The 18,898-nt window shown below is 45.6% G+C and overlaps 6 protein-coding genes across 9 annotated transcripts in view; 3 read left to right on the top strand and 3 right to left on the bottom strand.

Annotated features, from left to right (window-relative positions):
- Positions 1-585: 585 nt before the first annotated feature.
- On the bottom strand, positions 586-3,757 carry LOC117590292 (pyridoxal phosphate phosphatase). Of its 2 annotated transcripts, XM_034282781.1 has the most exons (4): positions 3,602-3,757; positions 3,151-3,534; positions 2,552-3,091; positions 586-615 (listed from the first exon to the last, which is right to left on the bottom strand). In XM_034282781.1, exons 1-3 carry the CDS (start codon positions 3,608-3,610, stop codon positions 2,552-2,554), a joined length of 933 nt encoding a protein of 310 aa, XP_034138672.1. In that variant the 5' UTR covers positions 3,611-3,757; the 3' UTR covers positions 586-615. The 2 variants fall into 2 exon arrangements, with proteins under 2 accessions (XP_034138672.1, XP_034138671.1); XM_034282780.1 differs by lacking the exon at positions 586-615 and having other exon boundaries at positions 2,399-3,091.
- On the top strand, positions 997-2,463 carry LOC117590293 (4-nitrophenylphosphatase). Its single transcript, XM_034282782.1, has 5 exons — positions 997-1,128; positions 1,213-1,294; positions 1,354-1,655; positions 1,716-1,923; positions 1,980-2,463. The coding sequence occupies exons 1-5, from the start codon at positions 1,120-1,122 to the stop codon at positions 2,285-2,287; spliced, it is 909 nt and encodes a 302-aa protein (XP_034138673.1). The 5' UTR covers positions 997-1,119; the 3' UTR covers positions 2,288-2,463.
- Positions 3,758-4,370: 613 nt separating the features above from the next.
- On the top strand, positions 4,371-5,809 carry LOC117590336 (BLOC-1-related complex subunit 5). The gene has a single exon (XM_034282831.1). The coding sequence runs from the start codon at positions 4,618-4,620 to the stop codon at positions 5,638-5,640; it is 1,023 nt and encodes a 340-aa protein (XP_034138722.1). The 5' UTR covers positions 4,371-4,617; the 3' UTR covers positions 5,641-5,809.
- Positions 5,810-6,322: 513 nt separating this feature from the next.
- On the bottom strand, positions 6,323-8,422 carry LOC117590224 (AH receptor-interacting protein). Its single transcript, XM_034282694.1, has 3 exons — positions 8,190-8,422; positions 7,854-8,030; positions 6,323-7,755 (listed from the first exon to the last, which is right to left on the bottom strand). The coding sequence occupies exons 1-3, from the start codon at positions 8,280-8,282 to the stop codon at positions 7,063-7,065; spliced, it is 963 nt and encodes a 320-aa protein (XP_034138585.1). The 5' UTR covers positions 8,283-8,422; the 3' UTR covers positions 6,323-7,062.
- Positions 8,423-9,062: 640 nt separating this feature from the next.
- On the bottom strand, positions 9,063-13,838 carry LOC117590223 (SH3 domain-binding protein 5-like). 3 transcript variants are annotated; one of them, XM_034282693.1, is made up of 7 exons: positions 13,498-13,836; positions 13,365-13,427; positions 12,877-13,295; positions 12,253-12,327; positions 11,403-12,162; positions 10,921-10,961; positions 9,063-9,793 (listed from the first exon to the last, which is right to left on the bottom strand). In XM_034282693.1, the coding sequence occupies exons 1-7, from the start codon at positions 13,537-13,539 to the stop codon at positions 9,568-9,570; spliced, it is 1,626 nt and encodes a 541-aa protein (XP_034138584.1). In that variant the 5' UTR covers positions 13,540-13,836; the 3' UTR covers positions 9,063-9,567. The 3 variants fall into 3 exon arrangements, with proteins under 3 accessions (XP_034138584.1, XP_034138581.1, XP_034138582.1); XM_034282690.1 differs by having other exon boundaries at positions 10,921-12,162; positions 13,498-13,838; XM_034282691.1 differs by lacking the exon at positions 12,253-12,327 and having other exon boundaries at positions 10,921-12,162; positions 13,498-13,837.
- Positions 13,839-14,706: 868 nt separating this feature from the next.
- Positions 14,707-18,898, top strand: part of LOC117590453 (Ca(2+)/calmodulin-responsive adenylate cyclase) — a 38,246-nt gene continuing 34,054 nt past the window's right edge. Inside the window, exons 1-2 of the mRNA XM_034283073.1 lie at positions 14,707-15,074; positions 15,998-16,128. The gene's annotated coding sequence lies outside the window, so the exon portion shown is untranslated. The remainder of the gene's footprint in view (positions 15,075-15,997; positions 16,129-18,898) is intronic.

Genomic DNA, 18,898 nt, shown 5'->3' with positions numbered 1-18,898 from the left:
TTGTTGTTTTGATAAACATATTTATGCATACGATTGCAACGATTGCGTTTGCTATTTACAGCAACAAAAATAATAACAATAATGTTAACAAATTACGAATACGACTATGAAAGGGATATAAACAAAACAAAACGCCCCGAATAAAGAATGATTCAAACAGCAGTCAACAAATCAAAAGAGAATAATAGCTTTAATTGTTATTTATTTATAGATCTTTAAAGATTGAGCACATTTTTTTAAACATTCATTCATTCCACTCGAAACCAAAAAAAAACGACATGGAAAATGTTTTCAAATTTAAAGAAAAATATTTCTTTCAGCATTTCAGTTCCTTTAAGGGTGTTGATAAATAGGGAAGGGATAATACATATCTCAGCAAAGCTCAATACCACCTTAATTTTTACATTTATGTAAACTTTTTAGACATGTTTTCGATCGTAAATGCTGTTCTCAGTCAGAAAAGAGTCTTGATGCCCAGAGACTTTATTCCACATAAATGGAATTTAAGTCAAAAAATAGTTACATATATGATATGCTCCACGTTCCAGCGCATATCCAAAGCAGATAAGAAACAAATTTGTATACAGAGAGAGAGAGAGAGAGAGCGAGAGAGTGTATCATTTGAGCGCTTAATTAAGACAAAAACAGAACCGGATAGCATTATAAAACGAATCGAGAGGCGATGAAAGCAAATCAATTGTAACGGAGTGGCTTAGCACGACAGCATTCAATTGAAAGTGACACCCAGCAGTGACAAGCCAGCGAGGAGGCCTCAATTGAGGCGTATCCAAGTGACACACTTGCAGCCACCCACCCAAGCCAGAGGCAGATGCCGATGCAGCGAGCCATGGAAAAAAACAAAAAAGCAGCAGCATGGGGCGACTAATGCAATTTGTAAAAACTATCATAATGCAACCGGTTCTTGGGAGGGGAGAGCATTCTAGAGCCGGCATTCTAAATTATCTTTTGAAGGTGTCTTCCAGCGCTGGGTTGTTGAGCCGCTGAGCTTAGTCACAAATCTGTTGCGACTGGTAACGCTTGAATGGGATTCTGAGCTCTCTCTCTCTCGCTCTCTCCTCCATTTGGGATCTGTTATCTGGATTTGTGTCAGCTTTCGTAATGAGTTTGGTGGGTGCGAACCCCAGAGACTAGAGGGCACCACCACAGTGTGTTGGGTTCCAGCTAATCCCTCATTATTTCTGTTTCCGGCAGTCGAAGCATCTCAAGGAGCTGCATGGAGCAGAGCGTCAGCAATTTTTGGACTCCTTTGATCTGGTCTTTTGCGATTGTGATGGTGAGAAATTAACTCCCACAAGAACCCTTCAGCTTTCCTTTTACTCTGCGTCGTTCCAGGTGTGGTCTGGTATCCGCTTCGCGACTTCATACCCGGCTCCGCACGGGCTCTGGCCCATCTGCAGCAACTGGGCAAGCGGCTGACATTTGTGACCAACAACAGCATCAGTTCTCCGGAGGAGCACATCGAGAAGTTTGCCCGTCAGGGCAACCTGAAGATAGAGAAGGAGCAAATCGTGCATCCGGCCCAGACCATTTGCGATCATCTAAAGTCTATAGCGTTCCAGGGACTCATCTACTGTCTGGCTACGGCACCCTTCAAGCAGCTGCTCCGCGATGCAGGCTTCCACTTGGCCCAAGAGGTGAGTCGATAGCCGGAGCAATGCCGGAACCTTGGTGACCTGTTTGTGGTCCACCCTTAGACCGGACCGACTGTCATCACGAGCCTGAAGGATCTTCATGAGGCCATTTTTGACGGCGAGCCTGTACAGGCCGTTGTCATCGATGTGGACTTCAATATGTCGGCGGCCAAGCTGATGCGTGCACAGGTCGAGCTGCAGAATCCTCAGTGCCTGTTCCTGGCTGGTGCCTCGGATGCGCTCATACCCTTTGGCCAGGGCGAGATTATAGGTAAGTGCATACCCATGACTCCTGCTTCTACGCTTTAGTCTCTCTTTAATGTTCAGGTCCTGGAGCCTTTGTCAACGTAGTGACCGAATCGGTGGGCCGCCAGCCCTTGGTGCTGGGCAAGCCGGGCGATGCTTTGCGCCAGCTACTGCTGCAACGCCATCCGGACATACCGCCGCAACGTGTCCTCTTTGTGGGCGACAGTCTGGCCAGCGATATTGGGTTTGCCCGCGCCAATGGCTACCAGACGCTGCTCGTTCTCACTGGCGGCACCAAGGCCTCGGATGTGACACGCCTGCCAGCGAGTCATCCACAGCTGCCCGACTTTGTTGCCGATTGCCTAGGGGATCTGGTCGATATCGATTGACGCTTGAGCTTCAGCCTTTACCTAAAGGTAAAAGAACATTTAAAGGGTATCTAGTGGTCGTATCACAGCGCAGCGCGTCCCATTCCATGTGTAGCCATAGCCGTCATAGTGTATTGTTTGAAGTGCCAACTGTATTTCAGATAACGATTAAAATATGATGTTGTGCTGATTAGCAATCACCCATTAGTAATTACCCATTACCCCCGACTGGAAAAACAACTTTGTTAAACTAGGAAAAACAAGTAAAAAGATATAGAAAGAGTGCTAGACATGAGACTTTGGTTCCTCGCCCAGCAGCTGAGCCACATCGGCCACAGTATCCGCATAGTAGTCAGGCACCAGGTCGGGCGAGGTCTCCGCCTGGAGCTGTTCCAGCGAACAGCCACCGCTGAGGACGAGCAGCGTCTGGAAGCCACACTGTCGTCCAAAGCGTATGTCTTGGGCCAGCATATCGCCCACCATGAGCACACGGTGCGGTTCGCTGATCTTCAGGCGCTTGATCAGCAGTTCGCCCAATTCGCGTCCGGGTTTGCCCAGCGTGAGAGCCTGCTGGCCGCTGGCCTCAACCAGGATGGAGGCAAAGGGCCCCGGACCGATGATGTTGACACCCTTTGCCACGGGCAACAGGCGGTCGGTGGCGCCGCCAATGAGCAGGCACTCCGGGTGCCGCAAATACATGTGAGCGCGCAGCAGCTTCGGCGATGTCAGATTGAAGTCCACATCGATTATGACGGCGCGCACGGGCTGGCGATCAAAGATGGTCTTGGCCAGGCTGTCGTAGCTCTCCTCGATGAACTCGTTGGGCTGTCAAGGATATACATATATAGAGGATAAGGAATATCGATTGATGGAGGATTACTCACGCCATCGAGAAGCTGGTAGCCCGCCTCCCGCAGCACAGCCTTGAACGGCGCACTGGCAATGACGTAGATCAGACCCTCGAACTGAATGTCGCGCAAATAGAGGACAATCGACTGGGCAGGATGCCAAACCTGTTGGGGGGCCACATGGAGGCCCAGCTTCTCGAAACGCCTGACGCACTGGTCGACGGTGCGCACACTGTTGTTGGTCACAAAGACTACGTCCTTGCCGGCACGCTGCAGTGCCGCATAGCCGTCCACGGCCCGCGGCACACTGGACTCCACGTTCCATACAACGCCATCGATGTCGCTCAGCACCCGATCAAAGGAGTCCACGAAACGGCGTCTCTGCTCCTCGCTCAGCTGCAGAATATGCTGGGGCTTGCCCTGCGAAATAAGTGTATGGAGATCTTAGACTGTTTTTCCAGACTACAAATCGCGAGTCGGGACTCACTCTCTCCATGATGTGTGTGGTTTGCCGGCGGGTTCGTCTCTGGTTCTGACATCACGGAAATCGACACCAGTAAGCAAACCCCAACGAATTAGCACCTCAAAAGCACAGCGTCCCCCCGATACCCCTGACAGCAAACGCGATAAAAATGCTGGAAATCCTAATTTAGCAAAGACAAAGAACGAATGCCCTTTGTTGTTTAGCCCTACGCCGGACCCTGCCAAAGATCTCAACAAATTCGTAGTACTCTGTGTGCTCAGAGTGTGTCACCCACAGAGAGAGAGAGAGAGAGAGAGCGAGAGGAAAGCTAGAATCAAAACATAAGAAAGATAGGCACGAATACAAACACTGGAGAGAGAACGAAGAACACTTCCTACATGGCTTATCTCTCGCGCTCTCAGCCACGCTGCTACTGATCTTATGAATGCAGCGGAGCATTAAAATGCACGAACTGCTATTTCTCTCCCTTTCTCTCTCCTGCAAAACCAGAAAGTGAGGCTCCCGTGCAGCTCTTCCATGGACGCGTAAGCATTTGTAAATTACTTGGAACCGTATGACATGTACTTACTACAAATAATTTCTATACAATCTCCTATAGCGGAGAGTGTTGTAATCAAGTTTCGTGGAAATTAATAGCAATAAATATATAATATAAATAAATGTTTTTTAAAACCGTTATAAAAACAGTTTAAAAAGAGTATATTCTGGTATTTCCAAGGCTTCGACTACTGCCATTTATCGGTATTTTCGATATGTTGGTGTTCTGCCCAATCAGAAGGACGCGCTAGTGCATTTCTGTGAACGCGTATCGCAGAATCCGAGTTTCCATTGTTATTTTGTTTGGCTATTTTCACAGTGTTTGCAAGAGCGTAGATTGTACTGGAATGATGCAACAAGTAAACAAACTAATGCACGGATCACTACCTGCAGCAGAGTAAAACAGCCGCGGGCCGGGCTCAATCGGTTCAAACAGGAGACTGGGAGTGCCTCAAGAGCCCTAACCACTAATCAATCGATAAATGGGGGCCGAGCACTCCCAGCAGCGGGCCGAGGCCGACGGCCACGAGATCTTCGAAGGCAAACATATGCCCGGTGGCGATGGCCTACCCGATGGCAGCTCCATGGCCCTGGCAGCGGCAGCCGGAACGGCGGCGGCCAACAAGCGGCGCGGCGCTGGTCTGAACAGACAACATACGGTGCCGGGCACTGGACCGGCCAGCATTGTGATAGCCAGCAAGCAGATTATAGCGGATGCCTCATCGCCGGCTAGCTCGGAGCTGAGTCGGCCGCCATCGCCGCCGCTGAGTGTATGCTCCGACTTGCCATATGTCTCCTACACAGACCGACCCATCGGGGACTCACCCAAGATTCGTTCCAAGCCCGCCCACCTGCTGCAGCAGAGCAGCGCGAGTCGGGCGGCCAACAGGAAGTCGCACCCGGGCGGCTTCACAACCACCAGCAAGCCGAAGCGGCCCCAGTCGACGGTGTCCAGCCACAGCATTGTGATTGTGAAGCCCGGTGCAAGGGACACCAACGATGACATCGATCCGGATCTGGCCAGGCTTCGCAGCATTCCACAATTCCTGCCCGTTCTGCGGGAGTCCATCAGCTCGGCCACATACACGCGAGATGCTGAGATCCTGGAGCGTCTGCACTCGCAGCATCTCATCAACATTTGCACGCGCATGCAGACGCATCTCAATCTGTGTGCCTGCTATGTGTCCAGCGAGCAGAACCACCTGGTAGAGCGCACAAAGGTCGTCAGCAACTCCATCACCACACTCTTTGCCAGCTTCGTGGACATGCAGAAGACCTATGCCTCGTATGCCGAACAGTTTGCCAAGATCCGGAGCGTCTCCCATCAGTTGAGTCGCTGCAACTCGCTGCTGCACGAGAATATTGCCAGTCTGGAGGCCATTAACAATTTTCTGGACGATGAGGACCGCCTGGAGCCGTTCGTGTGGCGCACCGATGACAACAAGCTGCGCGGCGAGGCAGAGGGGGCCACCGGTGGCAACAGCAGTCGTCTGTGGCGACTGTAGAGGGTCACCTGTGGAGTCTCTCTCTGTGCAGGACCAAACCAATCGCCCCCCAAAGATTTTCTTAGTACGTAATTAACGTGTATTTACTGTGTATATTAATCGTTAACTAATGCCACACTTAATCGTGATTTTAAATTAGTAAATGCAAATCAAAATGATTTATCCAAAAGTCAACTGTTCTTCTCCTTTCACACACCCCTTGCGCACACCTTTGGAATCTATTTTTAAATCTAGGTCATCCTCCAGGCTCTCTCTCTCTCTCTCGTTGCAGCCTCTACTCAGGTGTGTCCCTGGAAAGTGGGCCACCAAATGGCGAAAATCTGTATTTAGCCTGATTTCAGTTTTCTTTATTTTTTCGGTTATCTCCTACGTCATTTGCTGTTGCAGGCAAAGGATCTATAAATATTTGGACGGGGAACAAGAGAGGGTCTAATATCACCTCAAATATAATCTGACAAATAAATAAATTTTGCTACATGGGAAGTATTATTTATATGCATTTTTCTATGCTTAATTTTGCCCAGAAAATGCAACAAATGATGTCCAAAAGACTTCCCATCTTAAACAATCTGTAAATAGTTGCAGTTTACCTTTCAAATGTTGTTAAATATTACGAATAATAATCCAAAATCCTGTGCCGTTTTCAAGACGATTTTTAATATTTTTTCACAATCAAAATTTCATACAACAATTACAAACAAATTACAGCCAATACATGTATGGAATACACATGCTTACACATATACATATAGTATTTCTAGTCTTAGGATAGTTACATAGTTTCTAGATCGATGTACAAATCGAATACATAGGGATTACAACATTGGACATTGGGGGAAACTTTTCTGGTTGTGTTTTTTGTTTTGTTTTCATCTCGGTAAACGCTACGAAGAGCAACAACTTATAAACTATTCGTAATATACACAGACACATATAATAATATATTATAATATACAGAGTATAACTTGTTGCTTAATATTGGATGTAAGTATAGGGAGAAGGATTGAAATTTAGCCCTCTTGGGGATTAAAACATTCTTGTAGTTACTTTAAAGTCCAGAGATGAATGACTGGCTTGCTTCATGTGGTGCATTGTGCTGTGCTGTGGAAACCGAAATTCCGATTTTGCCGAAATGCAATGCTCACAGAATGATACGACAGATAGATAGATCACACCAAGCACCCTCCACACTGGGCCTTTTGGCCCTCACCAAATCGCCCGTATGCGTCTCTGCCTCATCGTCCGCATTAACTTGTAAAGAGCCCAGCAGGTGAGCAACAGGTTGGCCAGCGAGAATAAAGGTATAAAGCGTCTGCTTCCTAGAATGCTGAAAATGGAGGGTTCGGCTAACTGTTAGCAGCAGGTCTCATAGTTACTCCAATAGACCAGGAGCATTAGCAGGAGGTTCGCAACACTTATATTCTAGAAGAGCTTCTGCATGTGTATTCGGTCCTGAACGTTGCGAGCCTGCTGCTGCTCCTCAATCGATTTCAGCTCCTTGGCCACAGTCGACTTGAGGCTGCTATCCAGAGCCAGAGCATCAATGAAATCACGACGTGCCTGCATCGGATTCCAAGCACCAGCATGTGCCTTGGCCCGCCTGAACAGAGCCTTTACATTTCCTGGATCCAGATTCAGCACCTCGTTGCAGTGCTCGATGACGGCATAAAAGTCCCCGGCAATGAGACGACACTGGGCATAGTTCAGCAGCAATGGTGTCTTGATCGCAGCCAGCTCCATCCATTCACCATCGTGTGGCTTCTCCTTGAGCATGAGCTGCTCAACAATGCCCACGGCCTCGCGATAGCAGGTCTCAGCATCGGTATATCGATTCGATTTGTAGAACCCATTTCCCCGCTCCCTCAGTGTGTTGGTGGCCAGCATTTTCTCGTCGTCGGACATTTGCCAGCGCTCCTTTTCGTACTGCTCAGGCAGCTCAATCGAGGTCAGCTCTATGATGAATTCCAGGTCCACAGGATGCTGCAACAGAGCATCCAAATCTGGATAGCCAATGCCCTCGTTTTGTAGTGTCATTCCACAGCAGCGGCGTCGTTCCTCGGGCTTCTTTCCAATGTCCCTCAATGTCTTTGATATGAAAGGATACTGGGGACATAGCTGCCCGGGCGAATATAATGGAAATTGGGTCAGTGAGATCGTGTTGCAGACCTCGCTCTCTCTCTCTCTCTCTGACATACTCTCCGGTGTATACATACCGATTTGTGCACCGTGAATTTGGCCACCTCGTTGAGGGACATCTGCTGCACAATCACCTCCCAGACCTCCAGTTTGAATTTCTTGCCCAGGACCAGTTCCATGGGTTTGCCCATCTTCCTGCTGTCATCCACAGTGCGTCCGTCATGGGCTGTGCGCGTCAGGAAGTGGAACTTCACCTGTAAACAGGAGCAACAAGGGGAGGGAGGGGTTATTGCATGAACTTTCCAGGGCCTTGGCCTAATTTCACTTGTTACTATGGGGGTGGGCAGCAGGGGCAGCTGTTGCTGCTTGTTTGATTTTTTTTGTATTTCGTGCTTCTTGGATTTAAATCCTACCCGTGTGCCTGGCGTAAGCTCAATGTAAGCGTTTCCCGGATTGATAATCTCCTTGCGAATGGGCTTGTTCTCGACATTCTTCTTCTGCTCCATGGCGATGTGGTTTCCAGCGAATGTGGTTTCTGATTAAGTAGCACAAGTGTCCGCACTCCGAACTGCTCTTTGTCTGCACTGAACGGGTCCGTAAACAACGTCCTATTGTTGTCCAGCTTGGAAATAAATGCAAATCTTTTCTAGAACTGACCAAAACAAGAAGCGTTGCCAGCTGACTAGGGCTGGGAGAAAAATCGATAGTGGCATCGATACTATCGATGGTTGGAAAATAAGCCGACATCGCTGGTAAAACGATGGTTAGGCGCACTGCAGGCCCATCACTATACGCACAGTTTTGTTAGAAAGTAATTTATTTGAGATGCATTTGTAAATACCCTGTACATTTCTAAATTTTCCCTAACCAAAATATAAAACAAATTTCGTTAAAGAATACTATATCATATGTATTTGTAATTTGTATGCAGGTATCAATCACTGTTATTTTTAAAGGTAATTTCAAATAACCGTCACCAATTTGAATGAAACACACCGATCTTTCGAATACTATTCATATAATTGTAATGCAGGTATCAATAAATGTATCTATGTATGTAACATTCAGTGGCGTAGGCAGAAAATGAATGGAATAGATATTAGAAGCAGATACTAGAATATACATAGCAAACATACATACATTATGAATGTTATTTCTAACATTTAATGTTTCTATAAAAGAAAATTCGAATGTATAGTCGCTACCAGTTCGCTTCCTGCGTACGCCACAAATAGCATTATTTTGTACAATTATTAGTTGTAAGTATTACTGGGTTTCTCTGTTCTTATGCTTCTGCTGAATGTATAGCTAATACACACTAAAAACATTGTAACTGATTTCGTTTTTGTTTTGTTTTGACTAGCGTTTTAGTTATTTGCTTATTGTAAACAGCATAAAATGTAACCATCTTATTTTTCGTATGCCTCTAAGTAAACACAAAAATTATTGCACATTTGTTTTGTTAGGATTAGAACATAGTTTGTGTCTGTGTGAGTGTGTGTATACTATGAGTGTAAAAAGGTACCTGCATGGGGTTTGGTTGGTTCCTCTACACACTATATTTGGTTTTGGGATTGATGATATGTACTACTTTTTGACTAATTGTTTTTTCGTTTCTTTTCAGGTCGATGCAATGCCCACCAAAATACTCATAGAGTAAAAATTTTGCCATAATTTTATAAATGTTTGTGTTCGTGGGTTTGTGTGTGTGTTTGTGTGTGTGTGTGTGTGAGTGTGTGTTTTAGTAACGGTATCTCGTTGTCTGCGAGACTCACTAACTTCATTTCATTTTTAGAACAACAAAGCTCCCACCACATTTAGCGATTGATGATGTTGTTTCTGCTGTTGTTGTTGTTGTTGCTGTTGTTGGTGTGTGTGATGCATGCTTGTTGTAGTAGTTGTAGTTGTTGGCGATTTAAGTTCTTCCACTATTATAGCACCGTGCTCGTCCACCGTATGATTTAATAGTAAATTCTCAACCTGCTCATCGGATAGTAACTCTTTAGGCTCTGACGATCTGCAAAGTTAGGGTATTAAGTTTTCATTGCTGTGTACGACAAAATATTTCGAGAAAAACAGCTACACAACAACCAAGGAAGAATAGAGTCTGAGGCGAGCGAGAGAGAGAGTGAGAACGATAGAGTGTTGTGTAATGAAGAGTAATGTGGGTGAGAGAACGCCATAGAGCGAACATGAAGAGCGAGTGTGAAAGCAGGATAACAGGTAAATACAGAGAGGTAGAGTGTAGTTCCAAGCTTAAGCACTTCCTAAACGAGTACAAGTCAATCTAATGAGAATTGTTTGCATGGTTTAGGGAGTACTTTAAACAGCAGGCATAGTGGTGACAGCGATTACATTTACAGCAAACAAACTTAGGATCAAGACAATGAGAGAGAGTAAGTGAGAGCAAGTAAAGCCTTTTCCAAGTACTTCCTAAACTAGAAATGCCTACATGCCGTTAGGAGTGCCTGCCCCTGCCTGCCTAGTTTAGTCAGTACTTACAAACGGGCGGGTGATGTGATGACGGTGAGAGGTGAAACTGAACAATAACGGGGCAAAACACAACACATACAAATAATTTGTCTCTCTTTTACGTTTATGAGTACATACAGAACATTATTACTTTTGCTTTTGCTGTTGTTGCTGCTGTTGCAATTGTTGTTGGGAGGATTTTTTATATATTTATTTAAGCGTGTGTGCGTTCGTGCTGTTGTTGTAGTTGTACTTTATTGTTGGTAGTTGCGGTTAATTTTGTTCTTGGGAGAATGTGTTTTTTGTTGTTGTTGTTCAAATTTAGCAAAAAGCAGAGAGCGTGAGAGAGAGAGAGAGATCAAAGCAGCCAATTTATCGTTTCATTAATTAATTTTGTTGTTGCTAATTGCTGTACTTTTGTTGTTGTTGGTTGGTTTACTGTTGTTACTGTTTTTTTTTTGTAACTTGTTTTTCGGTGGATAAGATGGGTGCATAAAAATCATCGATGGATTATTTCATGGATCATCTCGGATTTGTTCTGATTATTTGAGATTAATATTTCAAATGAGCTTCGTCAGGCGGCTCTGCAGCGAGTTTAGCAGGCCACGTCCAGCACCGCCAACGCCACTCCCACTGGCACTGCCGCCCGACGTCCCTCCACCATCTACTGACCTGCTAAAGAGGAAAAAGTCACCGGCTCCACCGCCTCCTCCACTAGTGATGCCGCTGCCGCCTCCCGCACTGCCCAGGGATGACATTGCCGTCGCCGTCGTTGTTGTACCCAGCAGTGCCTCAGCTTCGGCCCCGCCGGCTTCGCTGGCGGCCATCTCCGATTCGCTGTTGCGTCTCTCCAGACTGCGGCCCACCTTCTGAAAACCGTAGCTAAACACATCCTTCACCTTGTCCCCCGCATCGATCAACAGATCCAGGCTCTGCCTCCGACCACTGCTCTTGAAGCTGTTCGAGCGGGACAGCCATTGGCTGAGGCTCTGCTTGCGGCTCATCTGCTGGCCGCCGCTGGCGGAGTGGCTGCTGTCGTCCTGGAATATCGTGGTGCAGGTCACCTTTCGCTTTGGCTCGTCCGAGGACGAACCCGAGTGCTGCGACAGGACATCCGGATCGAAGCCGCCGCCACGGCCCAGACCAAATCCTAGGCCGCCGCCACCTCCACCGCCGCAGCCACTGGAACCCTCAAGTCCGTGCTGATCCAGCAGTGATTGATTCGAGTAGCTGGAACTGGTGCTGTCCGAGTGGGACAACCGGATCTCCGTCCACTGCTCAATGTCGTTGTCGCCCGGTGCTCCCGAGACCGATGCTGAGGCCGATGCCGACGCCGAACCGCCCAGCGAACCGCTGCCTGACTCCGAGCGCTGCTTCACCTCGTAGGGGGCATGGAGTCCCTGGGCCTGCACCGAGAACAGATTGGTGTCTCCGTCCGTGGCGCTGGTGCTGGCGGATTTGTGCATACCGCCCGCGAGCTTCTGGGGGAACGTTAGCACCGCCTCAAAGTCTGTCAGCAGATGGGGACAGTCGTGCGGGTCGCTCAGACACTGACGCGGTGGACTGCCCGCACTGCCCAGGCGATCGGGCATACGCAGGTAGTCCTCCTCCTCCAGATCCACCTCATCCGCTTCATCGTTATCGCCATCGTCCCTGTCTCTGCCTCTGGCATTCTGCACTCCACCGCCAGAGAGAGCATCCACTGCGTCCACCTGCCGCAGCATGGCCTCGTAGTTGCGGAGATTATTGCGCTGCTGTCGTTGTCGGTGGATGTCCTCGGAGATCTGTTCGAGATTCTTCAGGGCCTCGTTGTAGGTGAGCTTGGCGGCGCTGACCTTTGCCTCCAGCTCGTTGACCCGCAGCTTCTGCGCCTTCAGCAGTCCGTTGTAGTTTGCACGCGTCTCGTAATAGGGCCTGCGGGATGCGGGAGGAACAAGAACGAGTAGCGTTTGGGGAGGGGGCGTGCCCCGCATTAGTGCTTGTGGGCGGGTGAGGCATACTCACGAACACAAGGTACAGTGCAGAGCGTGCATAATGCTAAAGTATCTCAACAAAAGTAAATTGCGCTTGAGCTGCAATCTAAAAGGAAACGGAAAAACGTATAGGAAAAGCATAGGAGAAATCCAAAAAAATTAAAAACAGAAAACGAAAAGGAAACATAAAGTCATAGAGTACCAAACAAATAAGGTTACATTCAAATAGCCAAAAGGGAAATCAAGAAAAACCAAATAGGAAACCCTTAAAAGATTAAGATTAGTTTCAATAGATCTAGAGATCCATTTCCATACAAATTACACCTACATTTCCATGTATTTGTCTTTAGTCGACCATTATCGAACACTAACTCTTTCCCAATCACACTTATATTTGTAAAAATTAATTGTTATATGGCTCTCTTATCACTTAAAACAGACCACAGACAAGGAGGAACGCTCTCAGTACCCAATAAGTCCATATTATGCTCGTAAAACTAAGAAAACTCAAGGTTTCCCATACAAAATCTTTGGAATATACTCGTGTAAAAATCATTAAAAATATTAACCAATCAAATAAAGCTCGAAAAATTCGTATAGTGGCATCCCATGGATTCCTGTGTATCCTGCACCATATATAAAGCCAGAAATGTACCTGGATGCTCGTAGCGCCTGCTTGAGTTGTCCCTGCAGCTTGTTCACCCGATTGTTGGCCACCTCCAGCTTCAGCTGGCACATTTTCAAGGCATTGCGTGTGTCGGTGACCTCCAGCTGGGACTGATTCACTTTGCTGGCCGCATGGCTGAGCATCTCCTGGCAGGCTGTGTCCAGCGTGGACTTCTCGCCGAGTCCCTGCTCGGCCAAGTACACCATTTCCTTGGCGGCGGCATGAATGGACTTGGCCTTCTCGTGATTAACCGCCGACTGTTGCGTCTCCTTGGCCAGCTGTGCGGCATAGATGCGCGACTCGTAGTACGGTTTGGCGGCATCGATGGAGTTTCCCAGCTTGTGGGCGGCCGCCTTGATGCGCACCACGCTCTCCGCAAGCAGACGCTTGAACTCGCACTTGGACTCCTTTCGCGGGACATCAGAAAAATGGAGTGAATGGGTGAAAAATCAATAGGCCAAAAAAAAAACACTCACATCGAGCTCCACTTCGAATCGATTGATGTTGTCCGTTGCAGAATTCAATTTCTCCAGCTCAATCTGTGGACAAAGGGGAGGGTTTTCGCCTCGTAAGTGCTTTTGGAACAGTGCTCCCATCCCAGCCACATACCTGGACACGCGGATCCACGGGCGTATTGCTTTCTGTTGACATTGCACGGGCTGTGTCTTTTCTGCTTTGCGATTTTCACGCTGCTTTTCCGGAACGTTTTCACTTTTGAGAGCTCTACCTCGCTCTCTCTCTCCGTCACTATTTAACACTATATGTCACTGGCAGCGCTGTGGCATGACGGAGACAGTGCAGCGGTTGGGTGCAGCTGCGTTTCCACTTAAGTTGTGTGTCAATAGCTGCCGCAAATTCGTTTCATTTCCACATAAAAAAAAAACAATCAAAAATTAAGAGCAAATACACATAACGTTAAGAGGGGAGGAAAACGGCAGGCGGAAAAGCTTTCCTCTCCCAAGACAGCTGACAGTGTTGCACAAGAACAGTACAGTGGAATTTCGAAATAGTTAAATATGTATATCTTACACTCCGCAAAAACAGCTATATTTGAGAAAGGAAATGGCGATCCCATCGAGAAATTCAGCATCTCTTCACATAGACGCCTCGTAAATATCTTTTTGGCAGACAAGACCAGAATAAAGCTCTGTGTTTGAAATTACAACTTTTTGCCTCTCTCCCATATAGTGTTGCGAAGAAACAAAAAGCCTGCAGCCGATAGTTTTGATACTTAATTCCTATCTGAATCTGATTCATAAATCAAAAGTTTTGCCCATGCCAATTTAATTTTTACATTATTTGTGGTTTCACAAAATAATCTTTAGATGATTTTTCGTCTCTAATATTGTTATATAAAAACCGATGAGTTTGTAATGCTTATCGCACAAAAATATCGACGTTTTGGGTAACATCACTAGTTTTTTGGTTTTGTTTGCGAGCGCTGACGGAATGTTTTGTGACGTATTTGCCTGTTGTCGACACCTTATTTTTTGATACAAATTTCGCACCATGAAAGCTCTTTTGCTTGACAATATAAGGGTTTTAGTAATTATTTATATATTTAATTATATAAGTTAATTTTTATTTAATTATTTAATTAATTCCACAATATTTGCACATTAATTTGTTGAATTTAAGACATAATTAAGGAAAGAAAACTATTTGAAAATTGATCAAGGGTATTTCTGTTTGTAAGGTGGCTTATTTCGCGCACCTTTTATGCGCACGTTCACAATAAGGCAATATTCCCCATTCACGATATGACAACAAAACCAAGCCAGTATGGTTTCTACCGCCACATTGAATCCATTGAATAAAATTAATAACTTTTTGAACCGAGCGTGAATGAAAATGTCGACCGCGTCGGACACACCAGAAAAATAGTCAAGAATTTGTGGTCGTTATTGGTCGTTAAGAACAAAAAACTCTCGAATATTGCTGAAAGCACCAAGAGTGGATAGAAGCAAAGCCTCTTACTTTTATTGAAGATATATTCGTCAACGCGACTTACTCGAAACTCACGACTCTTGCATTATTTTTTTTCGGTGTTTTCCCCCTTGCATTTGCCAAGAAAAGTGTGTGTGGAAACGGTTTTATTTGACTGTTTAAGGAAACAAAAAAAATTGCGCGCGCGCCTTTGAGGAAGGCAAATCAGCAACAACAGAAAGAGCAGCTCTAAGTAAAAAGTAATTAAACCCAAAAAAAAAAAGCCATCCAAATATGTTGGGCATGAAAATGCAGTCGGATAGGAAAATGTTGGCTGCGGCGTTTATCTGCTGCTTGCTGCTGGACGCATTGTCTTTGAATTGTCTGCGTCTTAACTCGTTTTTTTTGCTTTTGGCTTTTGGTTTTACTTTTGTCGTTTTTGGTTCTTCTTGTGCTCTTCGTCTCTGTCTCTCTTGTGTGTGCCGCATGTCGTCTGCGTTTGTGATTGTGCATGTGTGTGTGTGTGTGTTTGTTGTCTATGGGATGCGCTTAGCCGTTGCGTTGACTCTTGCCACACGCCTTTTTTTGGGCTTACGACAGCAGAAGCAGGAAGAGAGGGAGAAGAAGCAGAAACACCAAAAGAAGGTAGCGAGACAGAAGAAGCAGACTATCAGGAATAGGGCGAGAAGAGGAGCGAGAAGGAAGATTCAGAAACAGAAGCAGCAGCAGTAGGAAGATAAGAAGAATAAGGAGACGCAGAAGCCGGATGAGAAGGAGAAGCAGCAGCAAATAAATTAGAGGCAACAAAGGAACCACCAGAAGAAGCATTAGAACGCACACGCACACATGCAAAAACGGGAATTAAAAGCGAAACAAAAACAGAAGCCGCAAAAAAAACACACAAAAAAAATCAATAACGTTATTGGCAGGGCAGGCAGAAACCAGCCGTTGAGTGGCAACACCGTTGTGCTTCCGCTTCCTCGCATTCACCATCTCTCTCATTCGGCCGCTAGCAGAAAAATTGTCAACCGGCAGCCTTTTTGGGGCCCGGCCCAAAGGGTTAGATAACCAAACTTGAGGGAAATCCAAAGAAAAGCCTGCAACTACCGACCCTGCATTTCGGTTTTATTTTGTACTCATCTTTTTTGCTTTCTTTTTCTTCCCCGCGCCGCCACTGTTGCAGCAGCATCATCAGGAAGCAGCCAAAAGGGAAGGAAAAACCCAAAAAAGGAAAAGGAAATTCCGGAAACGCCGAAACTTTCATTGCAGCATTTTCGGTAGCACATTTGTTGCTCGTCTTTTGCCGTTGCACGGGTAAGTTTTTCCATTTCATGAGGAAATATTTCCCCCCACAGCTTCCCAAACTTTGGGAGCGAATGGGTGAAATAAAAATGAATTTTTAGTTCTTGCAATATTCCAGAGGGGAGGGTGGGACAGGAAGCCACATGTGTTCCTGCTTTTTTTTTTAACTAACAAAAAAGCTCTTATACCGATGAATATTATTAGTTGCTTATCAAATTAAGGAAATATAAGGGTAAACTTAAGACTACTGGGTATATACTACAAACAAATACCCTGGAAATACTTAAGTTTAAGCCTAAAGTAAATTTATTGTTACATTTTTTATTTTTAATAGGTTAATCTTTGTAGCTGAAGTATTAATATTTAAGGAAGAAACGAATGAAACCTGCTACAATTCTTTGAGAAAGACTAACTTTTTAGTTGTAAAGAAACTATCAAAGAAATAATATCTGTTGCAGGAACATTGCTAAAAATTGTAGCCCTCCGAATTGCTGCTGTGTGCCCCTTCTTCTGTGTCTGTCTGACTTCATGTCTCTGTACCCTCTGCCTGTACTTATTCTCTGTTCCCCAAGGGCTGCCCTCTGTCCTTGACGGCTGCTTGGGAAGCTTTTTGCCGTCTCGACTGCGATTCGAATTGAATCGAACAACATTATGCGGGCCCTGTTTTTTTGCAATTACTAGAATTGTTTTGAATGGGGGAAGAGAAACGCACTGTCTGTGCCGCAGGTTCTCTTGTTTTGATGCTTCTTTCTCTCTGTCTCTCCCTGTGTTTGACAGCTGCCACTGAATTGTGGCACAAATTTAGGTGTACGAAAATACTGAGGATCGGGCATCCCATTGCCCGAAATACTTAAAATCTATGAGCTAACTTTTGGACCTAAAGAGAGGACGGTGTCCTTTCGTTTAGGGGAATTTGTGGATCGCACTCATTCTCTATTGCCATTTTTTGTTCTCCTTGTATCGTACGGATCCCTGAGTATAAATATGTAAGTAGATAATCCTCCCCTCCAAAAAAAACAAATAGTATCTTGAGGTTGGTGCATTGGCCTTCTGCCTACTCTTTGGCCTTCTTTTTCACACTCGAAACAATGTGCTTGCCTCCCCCCTCCTACTGCTGCTGCATCTTTCCACTTGGTTTCTGAAGCATGTGGCATTGCCTCTTCTCGGTTGCATTTTCTCTCTGTTTCTCTCTGGTGCTTTCATGCTTTTATGGCTATTATATTAGTATTATTGCTGTTGTTGTTGTGTGGCTCTTAAGTGCATAAATATTTCATTTATTCCATTTTATTGTTTACACTAAAAACGTCGCCCCCGAGAGCGTTTTCACTCTTGTCGAGTTCAAGGATATTCATAGGGGGCCATCACGTGATGTGAGTGGCACACATAGCGAGAGTGCCACATGCAACGAGTGTGGTATATGCATAATGAGTGGTATGAACATAACATAGGTAGCACCTATAAAAGAAAGGAGAACGAGTGTAACGAGTCGGCGTACAAGTAACGATCAGTATGTAAGGAATTGGTACGTAATGAGAGGGGTACAAGTGGCATGTAACGAGTGAGTGACATGTGAACGCAACGAGCTGACATGTGAAGAGTGGACGATCAAAAATCTTCTTACTGCCGAACATATGTTCATATTTGTCGTGCTAAATTTGGTTTTTTCTTACATTTGTATTTAAATGTAATCTATTTTCTTCAAAGTACAACTTTTTTGAAGACTTTTCTACACTCTCTGTGAGAGAGAAAGATCTATAAAACATGAACAAAATATGATATTTGCTCTCCCTCTTTGCGGAGAGGGAGCACAAATGCAGCATTGTGTTAATTTGCGATGTGCGTGCAACATCATGAGGAGGAAAGGCAGTGAAGGAGGAGCAGCACATGAGCGAACAGAATGAGAATTGTGTGGTTCACAGTTCATTGAACTTTCATTAGAATGCACTTTGCCACCTCATCCTCCTCCTTCTCGCAGTTCCAACGCAATGATGCAACGCGATGATGATGAAGATGCAGCAGATGATACGAATGGATGGATGGATGGGATGCTCTTGGGTTCAGAGACGACACTCTAGAGCATGTCAACAACGGCACCGGCACCACCGCAGCAGCATCGGGAGAGCAGCATCAGCAGAGGCATCCCACCGCCCCAAGGCACAATGTCTCGCTTTGTAAGCAGGAAGGGTGGTCACTGCCACAGTCTGTAGTCTATTACAATGATATTTAAGGAATGATATGGAATGGTATTTTAGCTGGGGAAAACTGTAGCTAAATTGTAGGAGAAAACTTTGCTTAAAAGACCACCTACATTTGGTAGTGGAAGTGTCCTAAAACTTGATTGAAACCTGTGCTTAAACGTCCCAGATTGTCAGCAGATGATCCATTAATTTCATGAATTCATGAATGTATTTGCATAATTCCATGGTATTTATAAATAATTGCTATTGCTTTGGAAAAAACCAAGCGATTGTCCTCTTTGTGGCCGAAACTCAAGGGAAAATTGAATCCGCTTAAGCTATTCTGTGTTGTTTTATTCGCAGAATTTCATTCACAATTTTGAAAAAAGTATCGCTATCGGTTGCAAAGCACAAGGTGCGAACGGGGTGTTGGGCATGTGCATAATGCATTTGCATGCATGTCACGTACGTTACTTCTGCTGCGGCTGCAGCAGAAACGCGTCACATGTATTTTTATGTCACCCTTCAGCCCCAAACGCATATTTAATCGCTCGCAACAAAAGAATTTGTTCATTTGTTAAAAATAATACAAATAACACCACACA

The sequence above is a fragment of the Drosophila guanche genome, unplaced genomic scaffold (genome assembly GCF_900245975.1).
Source record: "Drosophila guanche unplaced genomic scaffold, DGUA_6, whole genome shotgun sequence".
Taxonomy (NCBI): Eukaryota; Metazoa; Arthropoda; class Insecta; order Diptera; family Drosophilidae; genus Drosophila; species Drosophila guanche.
Note: the sequence above shows the minus strand (reverse complement) of the source record. Positions and strands in the feature narration are given on the sequence as shown.